At 43.1% G+C, this 17,042-nt stretch overlaps 1 protein-coding gene across 1 annotated transcript; it reads right to left on the bottom strand.

The window, feature by feature from the left end:
• Positions 1-110: 110 nt before the first annotated feature.
• LOC120050468 (integrin beta-6-like) lies at positions 111-11,077 on the bottom strand. The gene is made up of 12 exons (XM_038997057.1): positions 10,831-11,077; positions 10,156-10,321; positions 9,768-9,929; positions 9,384-9,479; positions 8,985-9,074; positions 7,513-7,647; positions 6,940-7,357; positions 6,534-6,756; positions 4,118-4,215; positions 2,979-3,095; positions 1,163-1,329; positions 111-1,061 (listed from the first exon to the last, which is right to left on the bottom strand). Exons 1-12 carry the CDS (start codon positions 11,007-11,009, stop codon positions 957-959), a joined length of 1,956 nt encoding a protein of 651 aa, XP_038852985.1. The 5' UTR covers positions 11,010-11,077; the 3' UTR covers positions 111-956.
• Between the last annotated feature and the right edge of the window lie 5,965 nt (positions 11,078-17,042).

The raw sequence follows: 17,042 nt of genomic DNA, 5'->3' as shown, positions 1-17,042 counted from the left end.
AATACTCAACAATAGGTTTACATAATTTACACTCAACGATAACAAATCAAAACATGACGAACCTGATGACGTGGCAACAACTCAAAAGTTCAACTTTATTTTTTGCGCCATACATTAAAGTTAATCAATTATTCTTCTCAAAATTATTCCAATCAAGATTACATAATTCAAGGCTCAGCCTCGACTCAAAACCCAAAACAAAACATTCATAACACAAAAAACATGAAACATCATTGCAGTAGTATCAAACCTACTCAGCTTATTCTGTTTTAGGCTACCTATGTCCCAACCCAAAGTCTATGAATAAAAGTAAAGATGTAGGTTCTTAATTTGAGCCAGTTTGCTACATCAAGAAAATAACCCTGCAGCAACCAGAAATGTAAATTATTATGTGGATTACAATTAATGGACAAATCTAACATTTCAAAGCGGGAAATTACAAACTTCAGAAACCTTTTTAAACCTCAAATACACTACAAGTTTTACATTTCCTGCAACAGGGTGATCAAATTAAAATCCTACATCTGTAACAACCTAAATGGGAAAATCCAGTGTTCAGTTCAGCAGAGCGTTTGTACCAGAGACAACTTTAAGAGCAGCAAAATCAAAGTCATTTCATGTAGAGATGATTCATAGCTAGACATTCCATTGTCTGTCTGCTGATATGAGATAGCATCCCTGAAGAAGATCCAGACCTTTTGGAGTGATACAATGTTGCACATTGTGGTGATTGCAATTTGTCCTTACACCACAGACATACACACACACACTTGCATACACATGCACACACATGCGCACATTCACGCACACACACACGCACGCACACACACACACACACACACACACATAACACACATAGATACTATACAACATAAACATCTCCACAACTGCCCTAACGGACTTCCAGTGCACTCAACTGCTGGTAAATATTTTACATATAAAAGCTGATGTCATCATCAGTAGCCATCCATTGAATGAATATCAACTTTCGGTCCCCCTGCGCTTTTATAAGTTACATTTTTAAACGTTGATGTCGAGCTTCTAAACAGAGGGTTTGTACCCTGTGGAGAAAGAAAAAAAAACAGTTTAACAGTAAATTATACAAGAATGTCAAAGTAACTGACATGAGACAGAGCAAATGAGGATAAGGACACCATCTTACCGACTGCCATTTAGCCTTTGCCCTCTCGGCCTCAAACTTGGCGACCTCATTGCGGTCGTGGACTGAGATCAGCAGCTTCCACACCCCCAGCAGGATGAGGCCGATGGTGAGGATGGACAGAGAGACCCCCAGTACTATCATAACTATGTTGGGGGGCTCAGGACAGTCTGGAGGGATGGAGAGAGAGAGAGAGAGAGAGAGAGAGAGAGAGAGAGAGAGAGAGAGAGAGAGAGAGAGAGAGAGAGAGAGACAGACACACAGTTACGTCCGTAGTCATCACAGAGACACTTTTTCGAGGTGTAATTGTAATAGCAAGTTTTGTTAGCACACTTACATGCTGACCAGACCGGACACGTCGCGTGCGCGAGCGTCGCAAAATAAATTTAGAAATCCATGTTATTCAATTATTGCACCCACACTGCTTGCGCTCCAACGAGAGTCTGCGACACCAAGGGCTAAAATAGATGTCGTTCCTATTTCTGACGCAGATCGCGCTCCAAGTCCTGCCTCTCCCATCTCCTCATTGGTTTATAGAAGCAGGTACCCACGTGCCATCTCCTCATTGGTTATACCCACGTGGGTGATAGAAAGACGAACTGTTTTGCCGGTAGTCGTGGTAATACAATGAAAGTTTAGATGCGATCACTATATAATTTAAACGATGAAAAAGCCTGGAAGGAGGAGAGATGACTAGAAACGATTCGGTTGGCCGTTTTATATGTGGATTAATTGTGGGAGTAGAGATCCTTGTGCATTTCAGGTAAAATAACAACTCAATGTTTATATCCCAGGACAAATTAGCTAGCAACAGCAAGCTAGCTAAATAGGACAAATTAACGTTAGCTAGCAAGTGCAAGCTAACTAGCTAAATTACCATACATGTTTAATGCTTTTTGACCTGTCCCCAAATTAATGTCATTGGTTCAGAGTTTGTTTTGATATTTTAACCTGCGTGTCGTGATCGCGTTTGGTGTGGGGGGGGCAAAATACATTTACGCGCAGCCGATTTGGGCAAGGTGTTAGCCCTTGGTAACGCAGACGCTCGTTGGCGTGCGCGAGCAGTGTGGGTGCAATAATTGAATAACATGGATTTCTAAATTTATTTTGTGACGCTCGCGCACGCGACGTGTCCGGTCTGGTCAGCATGTTTGCGAGATAAATTCGTTGATCATTACAGTAACCGTTACCCTGGTTGTGATGGAAATTGAGAACTTTTATGCTAATGTTATGAATATATATTTTATATTGGTCACATGATGAGTCATTACAGTGATCAGACTCATCATTTGCTCCCGAGTGGCGCAGCGGTCTAAGGCACTGCATCTTGAGGCGTCACTACAGACACCCTGGTTCGATTCCAGGCTGTATCACAACCGGCTGTGATTGGGAGTCCCATAGGGCGGCGCACAATTGGCCCAGTGTCGTCCGGGTTTGGCCGGGGGTAGGCCGTCATTGTCAATAAGTATTTATTCTCAACTGACTTGCCTAGTTAAATAAAGGTAATAAAAAATATAAAAAATAATGTGGAAACAGATCATTGGGAATTCCGTTTCCAATGTTTCCCACTGAGAAATTCACCTCTGCCTGTTCACGGACTTACGGCCCCATCAGATTCACTAAGACCCTTTACCAGTTGCACTCGTTACTTCCCGGAAAGGACTGTATAAAACGATTCACCATGAATGTCTACTTTCACTTAAACCTCTGGCCTCCTTCCTTCGCATACACGACCTTCATCCTCTCACTGTCCATACCCTTATGTGAAGTTCAAAAACGTCTCGGTGAATCCGTCCCCAAGGTGTGGCGTTGAACTTACCGTACGTCTTTAGATTATACACAGTGCTCCCTATGTCTCCAGCCACCACACTGAACGAGATGAAGCAGTTGTTCTCACTCTTTAGGGTACACAGCGTGGACCGGCTCTCGTCGTATTCTGAAAAGGAACGTGGACACATGCACAGCTATGAAGATGGGATGAATGAACACGCCACATATCAACTTCCCTCTGCATTGTAATAGGACGTAAGAGGATACCCTCCTCTCTATTCTGCTACCAATATGATTTCCATATCAAAGGCCAAGATCTATGTTGTGTGAATGTGTGTCTGTGTGTGCGTGTCACACCATTGCATTTCACATCTGAGTCCTGAAGATCTGGTGCGATGATCAGATACACCTCTCAGCTTGCATTAGTGTGAGCGCGTTCAAAATAAGCTCCCCTTGAAAGGAACAAACCCGCAAGAGTCAGTTCCTTGTATTTTCAACCAGCAGCACAATAGCCTCGTCTGTAGGATATGGTAAATAATATGTTCCCCTTTGTCTAGTGTCTGATGAACACTGGCCTCAGACAGTGTTCTGATGGAGAGGGAGAGGGTTGAAGAGAGAGAGTGAAGACAGGGGCAAAGAGAGACACTTGATGCAGGACGGGCCAGCATACCTCCAGATCTCTGACCCAAGAGGGAACTTTACATGCTAGTGTGTTTAGTACCAACGCGGGGCAAACAGCGTGGGGTGATCATATTAAAAAGGTAAGAGAAAGGGCCAGACAAGGGAAAGTTCCCCTCAGAAACTTCTTCATCAAGGTTGGCAAGGAAACAGTGTACCATTGTTGGATCCAGACCTTTTGGAGTGATACAATGTTGTACATTGTGGTGATTACAATTTGTCTTTACACCACACACACACACACACACACACACACACACACACACACACACACACACACACACACACACACACACACACACACACACACACACACACTTGCATCAAGCCTAGCAATCACACATTTGATTAAAACAAGTGGTCAATCTGGACAGGTCTGTGTAATGCTGTTTCTGCTGTCACTCTCTCTCTAGTTCTCATTTCACTCTTCACAAAATTCATTTGAATCGTATCAGTCATGATTCGGCTACTCGTGTCTATAAACGGTTCGGACAGAAAGGAGTAACTAACCTGTGGAATTGTTGACAAAGACGTGAGGCACGCTGCACCTCTGGACGCACTCCTCTGTGGCCTCGTCTTCTGCTTGTAGATGACACTCCACACAGGTCCTGAGGAACACACACACATACACAGCATCTGTCACGTGTTGAGTGCTGACCTTAAGAGGAGGGTTATTTGTGTTCCCTGATAAAGAGTGAACAGAAGAAGCCTTAGCCAGATTTCAGTTTGTTCCCAAGGTTGCTCTCTCTCTCTCTCTCTCTCTCTCTCTCTCTCTCCCTCGCTCTCTCTCCCTCTCTCTCTCTCTCTCTCTCTCTGTGTGTGTGTAGTCTAGCACATAATGGTGTTGTCAGATGGACTGTGTGTGACAGGTCCTTTACAATGGAGAAAGGAAATAGTCCAGCACTGTTGTTGGCTGTCTTTTGATGCCCTCAGGAACAAGCAGACAAATTCAGACAAGATGAGGTGAACACTATGTCCCAGTACTGAAAATAGGCAACAAACCTGGCTTGGATAAAAACAACAACCATTAATCAACGTAAAGACCGGCAAGAATCAATTAGTTAAATAAAAAGCAAAGGGCTTCTCAATATTGTAGGTAAACATGATTGGTTATTATTGGACCTCAAAACAGTTTCTGCTGAACATGACCCAGGTTTCACACGATGTGGGCTAGTGTGGAACATGACCCAGGTTTCACAGGATGTGGGCTAGTGTGGAACATGACCCAGGTTTCACAGGATGTGGGCTAGTGTGGAACATGACCCAGGTTTCACAGGATGTGGGCTAGTGTGGTCTAAACATTTGCTATAAGTGTTGGCATCTCATCACTTTCAGTACCGTATTTGTTTGCTGTACTGTCTACAGTCGCTGTTGCCATTCCTGAAACAGAAATCCTACAGTGCCTTCAGAAAGTATTCACACCCCATGAGGTTTTCCACATTCAGAATTTTGTGTCACTGGCCTACACACAATATCCCATCATTTCAAACTGGAATTATGTTTTTACAAAATGGTACTAATTAATTCAGGATGAAAAGCTGAAATGTCGTGAATCAATAAGGATTCAACCCCTTTGCTATGGCAAGCCTAAATAAGTTCAGGAGTAAAAATGTGCTTAACAAGTCACATAATAAGTTGCATGAACTCACTCTGTGTGCAATAATAGTGTTTAACAGGATTTTTGAATGACTATTTTGAATGACTAATGACTATCTCATCTCTGTAACCCACACGTACAATTATCTGAATGGTCCCTCAGTCAAGCAGTGAATTTCAAACACAGATTCAACCACAAAGACCAGGGAGGTTTTCCAATGCCTTATTAATTACCCTTTGGATGGTGTAGCAATACACCCAGTCATTACAAAGATACAGGTGTCCTTCCTAACTCAGTTGCTAGAGAGGAAGGAAACCGCTCAGGGATTTCACCATGAGGCCAATATTGACTTTAAAACAGTTACAGAGTTTAATGGCTGTGATAGGAGTAAAATGAGGATGGATCAACAACATTATAGTTACTCCATAACACTAACCTAAATGACAGTGAAAAGAAGGAAACCTGTATAAAATACAAATATTACAAAACATGCATCCTGTTTGCAATAAGGCACTAAAGTAAAACTGTTAAAAATGTGGTAAGGAAATTAACTTTATGCCCTGAATACAAAATGTTATGTTTTGGGCAAATCCAACACAACACATCACTAAGTACCGGTCTTGATATTTTTAAGCATGGTGGTGGCTGCATCGACAAGGACTAGGGAGTTTTTTGAGGGATAAAACTTAACGGAATAGAGCTAAGCACAGGAAAAATCCTAGAGGAAAACCTGGTTCAGTCTGCTTTCCAACAGACACTGGGAGACAAATGCACCTTTCAGCTGGACAATAACTGAAAACACAAGGCCAAATATACACTGGAGTTGTTTACAAAGACGACATTGAATGCTCCTGATTGGCCTAGTTAGTTTTTACTTATATTGGCTTGAAAATCTATGTCAAGACTTGAAAATGGCTGTCTAGCAATGATCAACAACCAACTTGACAGAGCTTGAAGAATTTTTAAAAGAATAATGTGTAATCCAGGTGTGCAAAGCTCTTAGTGATTTACCCAGAAAGACTCACAGCTGTAATCACTGCCAAAGGTGATTCTAACATGTATTGACTCAGGGGTGTGAATACTTATGTAAATTAGATATTTCTGGATTTAATTTTCAACACATTTGCAGAAATGTCTAAAAACATGTTGTCACTTTGTCATTATGGGGTAATGTGTGTAGATGGGTGCGAATTTGTATTTATTTAATCCATTTTGAATTCAGGCTGTAACACAACAAAATGTGGAATAAGTCAAGGGGCATGAATAGTTTCTGAAGGCACTGTATATTATTACACATTGGGAAACTGGACAGGTGTGTGTTCTTCTTACCTAGCAGAGCTACAGGAGTCTCCACAGGTAGGGCACCTTTCACAGGTGTCTCCAGAGGCTCCGGGCATGGAACACACACACTTCCCGCACACACACTTCCCCCGTCCGCTGCACAGCACTCCGTCCTCCGACACACACGTGTCCCTGCTGCTGCTGCAGTTACAGTACTCCCCCATCCAGCCGCTATGACACACACACTCGCCGCAGTCACAGTCCCCGTGACCTACACACACACACACACACACACATTAGCACGCAAGAAAGTAACTACAGTATATCCTGCTGGTCATATGTTATATTACTGAGTCATTGTGATGTCAGTACATTATTTGTTTTCATCAAAAGAGGAAGAGGTGAAACCACAACGCTCGTCATGAGAGTCCGTGTTTCGACCGTACGTACACACCTCCACAGAGTAAACCTCGGAACCTCACACACGAGAAGTCGTCACACTCGCAGTAGGCCCCGTAGACGCGTCCGAAACTAGACGGGTGACACACACACTGGCCGCAGTAACACTCCCCTTGCCCGCTACAGGACTCCGCAGCGCCACTGGCCTTGCAGTTACTGCTCTGGGCGCTCTCCTCCGTACACTCACACTTGGAACCCATGTACCCTGGATCACACAGGCAGGAGCCACACTCTAGAGATCCCCGGCCCAGGCTGCAGTGGCTGCTGTTGGGCTCGGGGGTCTGGTGACAGGCACAGGAGCACAGGGACTCCAGGTCTATCTCCAGGGGGTCCTGAAAGCCCACCGGTTTGATGAGGAAACGCTGGGGAACGTCGAGACACTCAGAGAGTTCTACAGTCACGTTGAAGGAGACCTGGGAATCACAGAGATTGAAGGGTGGATGTTATAGCATACATGCATTGAGGTGGCTGGTATAGTCAGTCGGAAACTTGTTTACGACAATATGAAAATTGAGGAATATTGTTCTTTAATATCACTGACCAACTGACGAGCAAAATGGGAACAAACCGTGTCTCCAGCTTTGACGTTGGAGCATCGTTTCTGTCCAGGTAGTACCGTGCCATCCTGACAGATCGCTGTGAAGGAGATCTGTAGATCCTCCGTGTCTCCTAGTACCTCCAGCTCTATCTCAGACCGCAGCTCCTGGAAACACAAAGGTAACCTATAACGGGGCCATGGTCAGGTCCTAGACCTCGTGAGGGAAGAGTTCAGGTAAGTGTTTTTTTTGTAGTTTATTCAATGCTGTATTTTACCTCACACTCAATGGATTATGCTGTTTCTTTAGTGTGTGTGTGTGTGTGTGTGTGTGTGTGTGTGTGTGTGTGTGTGTGTGTGTGTGTGTGTGTGTGTGTGTGTGTGTGTGTGTGTGTGTGTGTGTGTGTGTGTGTGTGTGTGTGTGTGTGCGTGCGTGTGTGTGAAAGAGAGAAAGGGAACCATTATAAGCTTCTGCAACCACTGACTTACTACACACTTTTTAAGTCTACAGTATGCTCCAACACTGCTAAGGTTTACTCAGCTGGGCCTATTCATTCCTAGTCTTCCACTATATTGGTAAGTCCCTTTCTCTGAGTGGTTTGAGTCATGATCCCTGTAACTTCCCAGGTATTCCGTCAAGCTCCCAGGTATCTCAGGTGTTAGTAGCCAATCACCACAGGGTATAGTGAGGTAGATATGACTCTAATATAACTCTTTCTCTAAGTGAGCACAGTGTTGACAGAGTACTTGACATTTTTATCCTTTCAGTTCCTTCAGGCCTTTGGGGAAGATGTGGTCTGTGTGATGCTTGAGAGAAACAGCTTGAGCTGAGACACAGTGTACTCACGCGCAGTGTACTAGGAGGAGCACTAAATCAATATCTAGCTATCACAAAAATAAGCTACATCGGTAATGTGGCTAACCTCTCAATAGCTTTCACATAAAGTATGTGCTGTACATTTCTTATTATGCTAGATGCTAGATGCTAAGTGCTTTGCCATTAGCTCGGTGTTGAATAAAGCTCTCAGTGAAGCCCCTTGGCATAGCTAGAGGGGCCAGACGTGACTTGGCTATGGTAGGCTGTTCAGGAAGTGTCTGATGAAGTGATTAGAAGCACACGCACATACACACACACCCTCGTGCATACACTCGCACACACACACGCTGCCTGTGGGCCTGAAGCCAATAGGGATTAGACTGTAGGGAGGAACACAAAGCCACGATAGAGGATCAAACAGCAGGGGCGAGTACAGACCTGCTGACAGCATACCGAGGTGCAGAGAGGAGAGGAAGAGAGGGGGGAAGGAACGGAGAGACAGGGATGAGAGAGAGGAGGGAGAGGGGTGGTGGGGAGAGGAGGGAGAGAGAAGAGATAAACAGAAAGGAAAAATCTAACCCGAGGGAGCTATTCAGAGGTCACTGTGTCCATGTACTCCGCAAGTCTCAATAGTCCTGCTAACTAACAAACACACTGTACACCCACAGTGACAGAATCGTATTCTCACTTTATACGCCGTCACAATCAGTTCCAGGATGTTCCTTGAATCTGATTCCAGAACCCCCACCGTGGCACCAGGTATGAAATTTGCATAGTTCTGTGATAAAACACACAACAGACACACTGTTACTGTTCATGTAGGTTGGTCGACCAGTCACAGCAACTATCATAAGGAAATAAGTTCAACCGAAAACAGGAAGAAGAGAGCGCTTGTTCCAACACGTCCACTGAGAGCCCTTAGCGAATCAAACATGATAACCTCAACGATACACAGAGATATATGTTCCTTCTCCATTCCATAACCCGGCTTACCGCATACCTCGTTTCAACCCGGTGTTTTCTTACAGGTAAACGTCACATTGCCGTTTGGGAAAAGGACAATGGAGGGAGAAGGAGAAGTTCTCACCTCGTAGTTGTGTTTCTGATTTTCCGTCACAGCGAATATAAGCAGGATATTGTTCTCCACCAGTTTATCCATCAGCTGTCCCAGAGTTGGGTATTCCTGGATGGACAAAGTCAGTATTTTAAAACCTAAGACTATCGCATTTTATCCCAATGAATGAAACAGTTACATGTATTTCTAAAGCCCTTTTCACGTCAACAGTAATAAAAAGGGATTTACAGTCACCCGGCCTAGACCCCAAAGAGCCAGTAGTCTTTACAGTAAAGGGACACTCCTTCACCATGGATAGGAATGACAGCCACGTTATAGTATCATAAACAGTGAACCCTTGTACTACAACCCCAGTCATAGAAACAATGAATGAATCTGATGTGACTGTCCCCTTACCAGATGGGCAGCCATAGAGTATTCATTGTTGCTGTCCAGATGGCACTCTCCGTCGTTAGGGACGACGATGCCTGACATCTTGCTGTCCATCCCAAAGTGAGAGTCGGCGTCGCTCACAAACACCAGCAGGCGCATGGAGTCGTTCCTCCAGCCTATCTTGTCCTAACAGGAAGAGACGAGAGATTATTATACCGCAATAATACTATAGTCCGTTGTCAAAGCACGCCCGAAGATCCCTTGAAAAATGAAGATATTCTATTCCCTTCCCTTATATTCTATTCTATTCTGCAGTATTATTTTCTATTCAGCTCTATTCTCTTCTGTTAAAATGGCTACCATCTTTGGGGACAAATCAAATCAAACCTGAACCCCAGACTCTCTCACTTACCCCACAGACAGCAGCCTGCATAATGGCATCGAAGCCACACTCCGGCAGGTCGATGTTGGCAGACACACGCTGGTTGGTGATGATATTGTTGAACTTCTCTGTGCTGCTGGTGAGGGGTAGGACGTGCTTGTATCCAAACGTTGGCAGACAGCTCTCATCCACACTCCTGCATGGGAATTCCATAGAGAAACATAGCGTATTACATCCATGACCAGAGTTCCCACTCAAAGACAAATTCAAAATAACAGAACTTTCCATGACTTTCCATGTCTACAGATAAGACATTGGGGGGCCAAATATTTCCATCACCGTTTAACTAACGAATTATTACTAGATATTACTATTACTTTACAACAAGTAAGCTTGTTACAAGCATACTCAAAAACACTGTGTCGTTTACTAAGCTCTTTTATTGAGAAAATCTGTCTCTTCCACAGAAAGATGGTCCTTTGTAGCTTAGTTGGTAGAGTATGGCCCTTGTAACCCCAGGGTAGTGGGTTTTGATTCCCGGGACCACCCATACATATTCACGCATGACCGTAAGTCGCTCTGGATAAAAGTGTCCGCTAAATGGCATATATTATATTATTATATAAAGAAAGTGCCCTTCATTCGTACTTCAACCATAGAGGATGTGGTTTTCATTTCAGTTCTCACAAGCACACTGTACCCTACCTACAAGGGTTATCCAGCTCTCCAGGAGTGATCTTAATGAACGGGAGGACTGGTTTCTCAACGAAGGACCCAAATCCAAGTCTGAATTTACTGGTGAGCTTTGCCATCTCCTTGGACAGGGTGGAGCCCAAGTCTTTAATCATCTCCAGGTCGTCAATCATGGAGGCTGAGAGGTCCATCAGGTAGTAGATGTCTACAGGGTAGTCTTCTGTCTGCTGCACACTGATCTGGAAGGTCACCTCACTGCCTGAAAGAAAAAATAAGAAATAGAATAGAGTGTTTTCTGTCTCTCTCTCTCCGGGCTCTGTTCAGTTCAAGGTCTGACCATGCTAGTGAGAAATTCTATTCATATTATTATCTTTATGTGAAAAATGGTGTGAAAATATAAATTAAACATCCTTCAATCATCAAAAAGAGTTTCTAAATCAACTTCAAATCACCGCCAGCATGTACCCACTGTGTGAGCAGTGTACCCAATAGCTGTATAAATAATGGACACAGCGACTGCCCCAGGTCTCCATCAGTAACTGTATAAATAAGGGTTTACCAGTTCTGAGTTTGAGGGCCATCTTCTGTGGTGATATCTGTGTGATGTTGGTATTTCCTGTCTTCTTCCCGAGAGGCTGGTCCCGGAGGACCTCTGAGTTGGTCACTGGGAATTCTACCTGGTCCTGGGGACAGCCTCTCTCTTGGAGGAGGTACGGTGTGTCACATCGCTCACTGATTAAAAACGAGTCTGTGAAATTCTGAGAGGTTAAAAACACCACAAGGTTTTACTCCCACATTACAACCAATCTGACACAGAGACTCTTAACATATTTTATTGGTGTTTCGTAGGTCAATAGACAAATTCATACTATAGTACTGACTGAAAGGTAGAACTTCTGAAGATCATTTACAAATATTGCCATCATTAAATCATTTAACCATTTTTTTTGACTCTGCATTGCAGTTTGCTCCATCAACAACATGTCGCATCAGAAATCCATATCAAGTTAGGCTAGTTGCACATTAATGAATTCATGACACGTTTTCCTACTGGACTTGCATCAATGTTATCCCCTAGATCCGCGTTCCTCAATAGGCAGTGATTTTATTCGGCCCCCAAAGTTCTGTGCAAAATATAGATATATATTTTTACACATATATACATTTCGTTCTTGGACATAAAAGACTGTACAATCAGCAGAAAATGGCGTCAACGTTATTTTTATTCAGGAACTCTGTTCCCTAGTATTCCCACGCATAAATAGAGGCCTATGTGATCGTATCCCAACGTAATTCAAGTTTGAAATTCTTCTGTTTTTGTCAAATATTTCATCTGTTTGGAATTCTTGCGGTCAATTTGCAGTGCACAAATTATTTATAACTATAATGCGGCCCCCCGACCATCCGCTCAAGTAAAAATCGGCCCACGGGTGAATGTAATTGGGTTCCCCTGCCCTAGATGTATAGCTTACCTCTTGTGTGCACCATGCACAGTGGGGACCAAGCTGGAGACACTCGTCACAAGTCACTGCACTGCCAATCGAACATGTTCCTACATGGACACCACACGGGGAATATAGAATATAGAAGTGGTCAGCGTGGTTGGCCCTGTCTAGCACGGGTTACATCTTCTCATGGCACTGCTGCCTGGCGTGTTATACTATAGTATATCAATATATGAGTGATTGTTTAGTCCCTCTGTCTTTGTGATGCGCCTGGTTAATTTGCGCATGAATAACCAGAGGAAATGCTCGGTTATGTTATCATGATAAATCACAATAATAATTGTGGGTGGGGGGGGGGGGGGGGGGGGGGGGGGGTTATAAATAAATATTTGTATATATAAACCACTGGATCAAATAAACGAATTGAAATGTAATCAATACATTGCATTCATGTATGACGTGGAATATTAACCTCTATAAAATAATAATAAAGCTATTATCATCTTGGGAAAAATCTGGATATACTGCAGTTACATGTAACCTTGAAAGGAGAAGATATTTAATTAATCAAAGCCATTCGATCTGGTCTCTAGTCTTACCCTCCACGTTGTTGATCCAATGCCGAAGAATCAGGACCAGAAGTACAGCAATCCCCATTGGTCCTCGCGGTTACTGCTATAGGGATATGAAAGAACAACAAAACATTCTCTGGTACTCTCATATGTACAGTAAAATCAACAAAACAAATAGTTATTTCCAGCCTTAGTAAGCTTCTCTTGGTATCACTGTCTAGGCTAAACGACAAGAGAATGCGCCGTCTTTCTTACCTGGCAGGAAAGACGTTGAGTGCCTGCGTGGTTCAGACATTCTTACCTGCCCAGCCTTTTATGTTCACTTCCGTACAGGTGAGAACATAAACGGAACGGGACTAGAGAGAGTGAGTGAGAAGTGAGTGTGCGGGCGTGAGCTATGAGAGGCCAGACAACAGCTACATTGAACTGGGTTTTATTTCAATGGAAGATTATTTGATAATCGAAATATAACAGAAATTAACTTGTATTTTTACATATATATATATTTTTTAAATCAATATAATTTGTTAGCCTGCAATCTTAAATTGTTATAACAAATATTGAAGTGAAGGTTATGGGATAAATTATCAAATCCATGTAACTATTTGTACACACAAATGAATATCTTGGAAATAGTGTTTCAAACGTTCACCAATATTTCAAAAATGGGGAAATAGCATGTTTCATTCTGCCTTTCTAAAGAAGCCTGTTATGTGTCCTAGGACTGATCATTCTTCATTTTAAATCTGCCATGACAGGACCTCTGATTCACTGCAAAATATATAGGCTAATGTTAAAACTTTGAATATGAGTATTGATGCAGTTACGAAGGCCATAGTATTTGTAAGGTGTGTAAATTGACTTATTCTTATACATGGGTAATTCACTTGTATTAATGCCTTATGACCTATAATGGCAACCTGATACATACCTAGGCCAGTAGGCCTATTCCCTAGTGGTCACAAATTAATATAATATTTGCCATTTAGCAGGCATTTTTATACAAAGCGACTTATAGTCATGCGTGCATACATTTTACATATGGGCGACTCCAGCGGGAATCGTACACACAACCTTTGGCATTGCGAGCGCCATGCTCTACCGACTGAGCATCACAGGACCAAATAAACTTGATCAAGTTAAATCCCAGTGGTTGTAAAACATCATACTTTCGAACTTCCAGAATATGCAACAGAACACTTACCCATAGTTCAGTGGGTCACGACTGCCTGTCTGTCGAGGTGTTGCATCATATGTTTAATCATGTCTTCACTGCCCTGTCCTTGAAATGTATTACATCGTGGCACACATTGTCTTGTTTGTAGCATTTCTGCACTATAAGACGTCTCCATCAACTATTGTTTATTGGCTTTAACATCATACTCTATTCTATGTTGTGTTGACCCATATAGCAATCTGACCTGATCCATTCTGGAGCTGTGCATAAAAGGGGGTGTAGGGCATTGTGATAACCATTGTTTATAGGGACAATCAACTGTCCAGACGTGCCACACCATAAGTCATTACCCCTGAATTACTCAGATGAGATACTCCAACTGAAAAAAATATGTTAATATTTAACATGACAAACCCCTCAGAAATGTACATATCTCAAGGGTTCATTTTTATGTAATGATTAACAGTAGGGACAAAACTACATCTCAGGTTCTTTTGAAAAGTAGTCTATTGCTCAATACAAAAATCCCCATAAGCTTGTGTGTGTGTGTGTGTGCGTGCGTGCGTGCGTGCGTGTGCGTGTGTGTATGTAACCTGTGAGTGAATAGGCGGTGAATGTGTGTGTGCGTAGCACATGGAGTGTGTGTCTTAACAGGCGGTGTGTGTAGGTGGTGAACAATTGACAGCTGCAGTGTGGATTTCTCAGCTTGTCCGTTCTAGACGGAATATCCTACTAAAGCAGCCTCACACCCCTCCGAATCGCAGTAAGCCCTTCATCTGTTACTCCAAACCCCCTCCTCTCCTTCTCTGTTACTATCCCCCTCTCATCTGCTCCCTTCTCCACTTCTCCTCTCATATTTACTCATCTCTCCAAATTATTCTTCCATTATAATCTCTCCTATAGTCTACTCGTCTTTTCTCCAGTCTTCCGCCACCGTCATCCTTACTCCTGTCCTCCTCCACCCCCAGAGGCACCCAGCTGTCTGTCATTTCCACTGTCATGGATGGAGTGACAGTGTAATGACAGCACTTGTCCTCTGCCACTTTGCAGCTCCCTCCATTCTCTATCTGACTAGAGGACAAACATTTGTACTGTTTTGCCACCGCTGTTCAGAGAAAGTACACAGGCCACCCATAAAAATCTTTAAAACATACACAAGTGTGACCTTTTAAAATATGATCTGTTGCTATCTGACAACTAAGACATCCATTCATTCATTAAGTTGTCTAACCTAATTGTACTACCTAATCCACTCAGGTCATTCATTAAATTGTCCTACTTAATTGTCCTACCTTACCCTCTCAGATGTCCATTCTTCAATTAAATTGTCCTACCTAACCAGCCCAGATAATCATTCTTCCATAAAATTATCCCACCTAACCAGCCTAGATAATCATTCTTCCATTAAATTATCCTACCTAACCAGCCTAGATAATCATTCTTCCATTAAATTATCCTACCTAACCAGCCTAGATAATCATTCTTCCATTAAATTATCCTACCTAACCAGCCCAGATAATCATTCTTCCATTAAATTATCCTACTTAACCAGCCCAGATAATCATTCTTCCATTAAATTATCCTCCCTAACCAGCCCAGATAATCATTCTTCCATTGAATTATCCTACCTAACCAGCCTAGATAATCATTCTTCCATTAAATTATCCTACCTAACCAGCCTAGACAATCATTCTTCCATTAAATGATCCTACCTAACCAGCAAAGATAATCATTCTTCCATTAAATTATCCTACCTAACCAGCCTAGATATTCATTATTTCATTAAATTGTCCAACCAAACCATTCCAGATAATCATTATTTCATTCAAAGTGTCCTACCTAACCAGCCCTGTGTCCCAAAAAAGTGTACACCAGCATGCCAATAAACCCTTAGCCAATCTTTGGGTCAGATGGTCATATCTGACCATACAGTGAGAAAGAGAAAAAGCTTATTTTCATATTCAATGTTGCTTTTCCAAGGTTTCATTCCCACCATCCGTCCCATTGTGAGGGAGGAAGACTCTCCCACACAAAACCTGCCAGCATTCCTAACTAGACTCCAACCTCTACTCCCGTTGTTGAGACATGAACATGATATTGGCTTTGTCAAGTTTAGGGATTCCCAAGAAACTGAATCCTAGTCATTACTCCTAGTCATTCCTTACAATGAGATGCCTGCTTCGGATTGAACTCAGTGCTGTGTGATATGATATCACAAATATATCAGTGTGTGTTTGTGTGTGTGTGTGCCGGGCAGGCCGTGTTAATACACAATACAGTCGGTCGGCACTGCAATGAGACCAACTCACCTACAGGGGCCTCCTCTAGTACCATGCTGTCCTGTCAAAGGGGCGTTGCGTCCTTGTCACCGCCTGAAAAATGAGGGGAGAGGAATCAGGGAGACACCGCCACTGCCGCCGGCCCTCAAAACGTCCAGTTCCAACTGCAGCCCTTGGCAGGAGTAACTATAAACCTACAGTAACAGACAGCTTTACGAAGCATGACGCTGCCTGTCCCTCTCATCCTCCCCACTGCCCATGCTCCCAGGCTGATGGGGGTGGAGGGGTGCTGATGAGTGATGGCAGCAACTGCTGGTGGGTCTGAGACATACAAATAACAGCCGCCTTCATTAGAGAGGGATGGTAGCAGAGTAGCGGAGATCCAGATTGACTGACAGGCCAAATGTGCCAGTGTTGCCCTCTCTTGGTTGAGGCAGTAGGTTACAGCTCCCTGTGGGGAACTTGTGTCAAGATGTAAAGCACAAATATTTAGGGCATGTGTGCGTGTTTGTTGTTTATGTCGCTGTCTTGTGTTTGGAAGTGAACATCAAGCCCAGTGAATTAATTGAATCAAGTGCAGTGGAAGGTCAGAGATGAAAGGAGAGGCGTATATCGTAGGAATGAGAGTCAAACAGCACATTCAGGCAAGGCATCGTTCCCAGAAGTCAATGTGGTAACGATTCTGGTTCAAAATGGCTACCAGGCTAATCAGGCTGACTCTTTGCTATGTGGTACAGTTACCCTCTACTAC

This window comes from Salvelinus namaycush, chromosome 7, assembly GCF_016432855.1.
Source record: "Salvelinus namaycush isolate Seneca chromosome 7, SaNama_1.0, whole genome shotgun sequence".
NCBI lineage: Eukaryota > Metazoa > Chordata > Actinopteri > Salmoniformes > Salmonidae > Salvelinus > Salvelinus namaycush.
The sequence above is the reverse complement of the archived record's forward strand: the minus strand, read 5'-3'. Positions and strand labels throughout refer to the sequence as shown.